Source organism: Trypanosoma cruzi, genomic scaffold (assembly GCF_000209065.1).
Source record: "Trypanosoma cruzi strain CL Brener 1047053517069 genomic scaffold, whole genome shotgun sequence".
Taxonomy (NCBI): Eukaryota; Euglenozoa; class Kinetoplastea; order Trypanosomatida; family Trypanosomatidae; genus Trypanosoma; species Trypanosoma cruzi.
This window is the reverse complement of record NW_001849534.1, coordinates 54,361-60,364: the sequence shown is the minus strand read 5'-3', so window position 1 is coordinate 60,364 and position 6,004 is coordinate 54,361. Positions and strand designations below refer to the sequence as shown.

At 48.9% G+C, this 6,004-nt stretch overlaps 3 protein-coding genes across 3 annotated transcripts, besides 7 other annotated features; all 3 read left to right on the top strand.

Moving 5' to 3' along the window:
• Positions 1-6,004: a sequence feature (heterozygous, Esmeraldo-like haplotype).
• Positions 756-787: a microsatellite.
• On the top strand, positions 1,156-2,760 carry Tc00.1047053503753.10 (hypothetical protein, conserved; the record flags this gene model as incomplete). Its single annotated transcript, XM_799372.1, has 1 exon — positions 1,156-2,760. The coding sequence occupies one exon, from the start codon at positions 1,156-1,158 to the stop codon at positions 2,758-2,760; it is 1,605 nt and encodes a 534-aa protein (XP_804465.1).
• Positions 3,016-3,082: a microsatellite.
• Tc00.1047053503753.20 (hypothetical protein, conserved) lies at positions 3,124-4,386 on the top strand (the record flags this gene model as incomplete). The annotated part of the gene is made up of 1 exon (XM_799373.1): positions 3,124-4,386. The coding sequence occupies one exon, from the start codon at positions 3,124-3,126 to the stop codon at positions 4,384-4,386; it is 1,263 nt and encodes a 420-aa protein (XP_804466.1).
• Positions 3,766-3,825: a sequence feature (GA-rich).
• Positions 4,889-4,929: a microsatellite.
• Positions 5,069-5,096: a microsatellite.
• Positions 5,162-5,211: a sequence feature (T-rich).
• On the top strand, positions 5,257-6,004 carry Tc00.1047053503753.29 (NADPH--cytochrome p450 reductase, putative; the record flags this gene model as incomplete). The annotated part of the gene is made up of 1 exon (XM_799374.1): positions 5,257-6,004. A coding segment is annotated over one exon (748 nt), but the record flags the coding sequence as incomplete, so codon positions are not given.

The following is a 6,004-nucleotide window of genomic DNA, read 5'->3' as shown; positions in this document are numbered from 1 at the left end:
GCCGCGAAACTGCTGCTCTGTTGCTTTTTCCCATCTTCTTCTGACAATGAAAGCCATGCAGGTGGCGTGAGGTTGGCAACGGTATGAAGAGAGTGAGAGGGTGGGAAAAGAGGAGGAGGGAAGAAGCGCGGGCAAGTAGACGGAGTTCTGAAGCGATACAAGATTTGAGAAGGTGTGTAGGGAGAAGAAATGGTGAGAGGCGCCGCACGCCCCGCATATGTGGTTTTATGTTGTTTTCTACTTTTTTAGCATGTGCGCCAGGTGCGGGGTGTGCGGTCCTTTTTTGTTTTCTTCTGTGCTTTTTAGACACTGAGTACCTTGTGTTTTGTGGCATGAACACTGCGCAGTGCGGATGATTGTGAGTGTGCACGTCTCTTTCTGCTCACCCTCTCTCTTTCTTTTGCTTTCTTTTTCTTTTTAGGGTGCAGTAATTTCCCAGCAGTACCGCTGTCTGCGGCGGAAGCTGCGTGACGGGTGCCTGCGGGAGCTTAAGCTTGGGGAGCAAATGTCACTGGCTGCGTGGGGGGCGGCGGCGATTATATCGACTGTGACAGCGGGTTTTGCATCTCTCCCGTGTGTGGTGCTGGCCGTCGCCTGGGGCGCTTGGCCACTGCAGCCGTGTTCGCAACGGTGCCGTGGCATTTTATCATGTTTCGGGAGATGAGTGGGGCGGTTTTATGTGCAGCCAGTTAAAGAGAACAAGAGGGGTTGGCGAAGTGATTTATTATTATTACTATTATTACTTGTGTGCGGCGTTTTTTTTTTTTTTTTTTTTTTTTTTTTTTTTGAATGCTCTTATGAGAGCTTTTTTGTGTGCGTTGTTGTTTCATTCATTCTTTTTTGTATTTTTTTTTTTGTCATTGCTGTGTGTCGGGGTCACGATTGTTGTTGCATTTATTTGTTTTTCGGGAATTTCTCCTGTTTTCATGTTAGATTTTAAATTATTCTTCTTTGTTTTTTATGGCGGAGGCTGTTTGGCGGGATGAAACCGAATGGAAGGGGACATCTTGATTTGATTGTTGGCTCTGATGATTGACGTATTGGATTTGTTTTTTGTGTGTGTTCTCTGTATCATTACTATTTTTTTTTTGTTGTGTGTGTGTGTGTGGGTGGCGCACATTGCACAAACTGTTGCGTTTCTAGTGGTTGCTGTTGATGCCGTTGGTGACGGGTGAGAAGCCATCGAGCAAGTTTCGTGTTGTTCTGGCTCGCAACAGTTTGGGTGATCCCTGCTTGGGAGTCTCCTGTAGAAACTCAGTGCCTCCTGCTGATGGGCCTCAACGCGGTGTGTCGTGTTGCTCCGCCGTCACGGTGAATTCAGCGAGTGTGAAGTCGGACCTCATGCATGCGGCGGACTTTTCCCAGCGAGGACGGTACGGTGGAGCCATTGTGAGGGTAAGCGAGCTGCAGAAGTCCGGTGGCAGGCTGCCAACCGTTTTTTCATCCTGCGAGGAACCGTGCGGCAATGAGGGCAATGTGAAGAGAAAGCCGCCGGCGACAATAGTGTGGCATGCAACGGATATTGCGGATGCCAAAAGGGAAAAGGTGTCTTTTTTGCCCGACGACACTGCTGCGACTACGATACCGGCACAGGACGCAGTGGGCGGCGGGAATGGAGGAAGGCGCATGCCCACCAGGCGCGGTAAAAGGAGGGCCGGTGGCAGGGGTAAAAACAGCCGAACCACACCGCGAAGCAAGATAGAGCGAGTGCGAGAGAAGGGCAATAGTTTGCAGCTAAAACCCAATGGGGAGCCATATGAGCATCGTTGGTCCACTGTGAACGGCCGTCGTCAGCTGCACTACGGCGGTCGCACGTACAAGGGCAGAGCCGCCCACCAGCTTTGGAGTAAAATAAAGACCGCACTCTCATTGAGGGATCCGACTTCTTCACATAGGACTTCCATAGCAAGAAAAATGAAAGTGCCAAAAAGGGAAATTAGGGAACGTGCACGTACTGGATTAGTAGGCGCAGCCGACACCTTTTCAACAAGTTTTGCTGTTAATAATTCTGTGACGACAAATCCCAGGACGTCAATGAGCGCCCCTCCTCCAACTTTGGTCTCTATAGCACGAGCCAAACTGTTTCTTGATGATGACGAGGAACCCCTGCTGAAAACGGGTGCGAGTGCCAATGTGGTATTTGTTTCCGAGGATGATGAAGAGACGGTGATTAGCCCGGAGACCTCGGAAATCTCGAGTTTGACATCTTTTGGATCAGACAATGAAAAACTGGCTGGCAGCGAGGGTATTTTTGGCAGCACGAGCTCGTTCAGCACGGATGATGGATATTGTCCTGGTAGGAATTTCACAATGGCACCCGTGAATAGCCAAGACGTTGGCTCTTCAACGGGAAAGAAGCCACCTGCGCTGGTTGAGCATGAGGGATGGCTGTACCCAGCAGAGTTAGTGCCGGTTTTGTGTGAGCAGAGGTCTGCTGACACGTCTTCTTCTCCCAAAGAGGTTGGGAATGCTGGAACGAGGGGTAACGGCACTACAGGGAGAAGCAGCTGCATGGGATCAGAGGATAACAATTTGGAAATCCGTCCGAAGGTGAAAGGTTTGACTTTCCTTGGTTGGGGTGACTGTGCAGATGTCTCTTTGTCGCTTCACCATCGTCGGGATGACGCGTCTATTACTCCCAGTTCGGCGTACCCCTTGCGCTACGAGGAGATGGATGCATTGGATGACTTTTTGGAAGTAGTTGGAGAGGATTTGTTCGTGGCAGGCGATGAAATTGGAGGTATGCGATTTGCCCCATAACTCTTTGAAATACTCAAAGTGCTCTAAGAAGCCTCAGCTCCCCTTGGATCTTTTTTTGTTGAGATCAGGGAAAATTTGGTCGGGGGATGTTGTTAAATGTTCGACTAAGTAGGGGCTATGGATGTGTCTCTCTTTACGCAACGGAAGTGCCCTACTGGCGAACAAGCCAGATAGAGGGAAATAAAGGGGGTTGTGTGTGTTTGTGTGTGTGTATGCGTGCGAGCATGCTGTGAATAAAACATTTTAGCTTTGATATTTATTTATTTATTGTTTTGTTTTCCTTTCTTTTTTTTTTTTTTTTCTTTTTTTTTTTTTTTTTCTTGTTGCTGTTTTTTGATTACCGCTAGCTGAGATCCTTATGTGATGGCGTTGAAACACCCCAAACGGCAACGACCATTATGCCTGTTTATACGGCGCTTACCGCACGATATCACTGAAGTCAAGCTGAAGGGCATTATTCTTGAGCGAGTTGGTTGTGGTGATGTGGGGGACATGATAGATGTTTCTGTCCTTCGCGGTTGCCCACGCCGTGGTGACCGACCACATGTTCTTTCCACAGCCATCATTGCCTTGTGTCCAGTGCAAGAGGGCGACGACAATGTCGCGAATCGTGTGGTTGAGGTGGTAAAAGAAATCTTTGATGGCCGTGTGGTTTTTGATGGGGGCGACGATGTCCCCGAGGCCATGGCGTCGGTGGTGGAATGGGTGCCGGTGTATTTCGGCATCTCAGCTCCTATCAGGCATGGTGCGGCTGGGAAGAAAACTAAAAATATTGCACCGCTGGAGTGTCGTACTGGCAACGTTGAAGATGATGAGGATTATAAACGCTTCTGCGCAGGATTAGAGAAGGCGGCATGCGAGACACAATCCGAAGAGCGAATGGAAGAGACACAAGAGCTCGGCTGTGAGCCAACACCTGAGGCCGCGCCGAAGTCACTTCTTGTGCAGGAGCTTCTTGCCGAGTGTGGGCATCTGAAGAAAGTGAAGATGATAAAGACGAAAAGAAAGGAGAGAAAGAAGGAAAAGGAGAAGGCAGGGAAAAGGAGGGGGACAACGGCGAAGGAGGCGGCGAAGCACGATAAAAAGGAGTTGCTAAAGAAACCGCCTCGCCAGAGTAAACAGGAAGGAAATGAGGCAGCGGCACCGGAGGAGTTCAAAGCGGAGGGGAAGAAGGTGCGCAGGCTGCGAATAATCAAGGCGGATGAAGGCGGTGAGGCGCTGGCAGATGTTGGCGGCACAAAGAAGGAAATAGGCGTGGACGCAGAGTCAAAGAAGGCACGACGGCGTAAGCGGCAGCGAGAGATGAAAAAAGGGCTGCGACGGAGGGTTAAACAGAGGGATAAGGAGGCACACGTTGCTGCTGAGGCGGAGTCTGATCGGGGCAAAGCGAGCGCGCGTCGCAGGGTGAGAAAAAAGAACCGCCAGAAGGCGGAAGGCGAGAAGGCGGGAGAAGTGAATACTGCCGAATTGTCGAGAAGACATTCAAAAGAGGGAAAAAAACAGGCAGGGGAAAGCGGACAGCAGAAGAAAGAGCAGAGACGAAGAAAAAACAAAATGAGGGCGCGGAATAAACATCGTCCACGGGAGGAGGGAGGGCGGAGTAGCCATGATGCCCCAACAACATGAGCACACACATTCCTGCTGAAAACAGGGGCAGAAATATTGCCATCCCGCAGGGGATCGCTCGGTGGACAAGAGTAAGGAGAGTAATTTGTCTCGGCATTCAGGCTTTACAACCGTTGCAGGAGGAACTAAAAGGACATTGTGGTGAAGGACGCAAGAATAAATCATCGGATTGAGGAAACAGACAGCCACCGCGGTTTATGTTAGACTTTTTTTTTTTCTTTCTTTAAAGCAATGCACGATAAAAACGCCAAGAGAGAAGAGTGCAGGTAAAAATAAGGATCGGTTAGACCCTTTGTGTTGTTATTGTTGCTGTTGGAGGTGGAGGAAGAAGAAGAGGTTTATGGAATGTACTGTTGGTTAAATTAAAACTTTATACTTTGTTTTACTGTACACAGTAAATCTTTACTTGGAGCAATGGGTTTGATACCCGCATATTAAGTGCCACTACTCCCAAATGTCTAAATTGAAATGGATGTTTGTCGGCGACATCGGAGTTTACCGGTTTTGTTGTTTCTTCTTTTTTTTTTTTTTTTTTTTTTTTTTCCGTTGTTGTTGTTGTTGTTTTTTGTAAATAAGAGTGGATTCTTCTGCTACTTGTTTTGAATGGGCTATTACGTTCTCCTTGGCATTGTTGTTTAGCATTTCCTGTTTCTTCCTCTATTCCTTTCTTTAGGTTCCGAATACACACAAACACACACACACACACACACCGATTACATAATTATACATACATTTATGTAAGAGAAGTCAGCGTCATTGTTTAGTTCATTCCTTGTTTTTCCTTTTTCTTCTTCTTTTTTTTTTTTTTTTTTATTATTTTCTCTTGAGCCTTTTTATTTTTGACGTTTTGTGTGGTTTCACGATTCAGCGATGTTTTTCTACCTAATTGGGACAATTGTTATTGCGGCTGTTTTTGCCTGGTTGACAGGCATTCTTGGCTTGAACTCTCACTCACATGCCAAGACGCCGGTGAAGACTACGATAACGGAGACGAAGGTGTCAACAGAGCGAAAAGAAGTCTGCGTTTTATTCGGGAGTCAAACGGGGACGGCGGAGATGTTTGCAAAGACGCTTGTGCGGGAGGGGACACGACTGGGGGTTCCTATAAGAATTTGTGATACGGAGAACTACGAGGGGCACGACCTTGAATACGAGCATCTTGTGATCATTATCTGCTCCACCTACGGCGAGGGAGAACCCACGGACTCGATGAAAGCATTCCACGACTGGTTGATGGATGACAGCCGCACCCCCGATGAGGAGCTGCGAAATGTCAAGTACGCCGTATTCGGCTTGGGCGATCGCCAATACCGTTACTTCTGTGAGGAGGGCATTGTGGTGGATCGTCGCATGGCGGAGTTGGGGGCGCAGCGTATATATGGCCTGGGCTGTGGCAACGCGGGGCAAAATATTGAGGAAGACTTTGATGAGTGGCATCGTGACTTGTGGCCGGCGGTGAGTCGCGTGCTCGGCATTGAGTTGCGTCAACACGCGGAGGAGCCGATGGAGCCGGCGTGCCGCATGAAAGTGTGGGAGCCATCCGAGGAGGCGTCCCTCCCGTTCCCAAAACTTGCTTCCGTATTGGAGCCAACCCAACGCCTTCCGGCGTGGGCGCCGT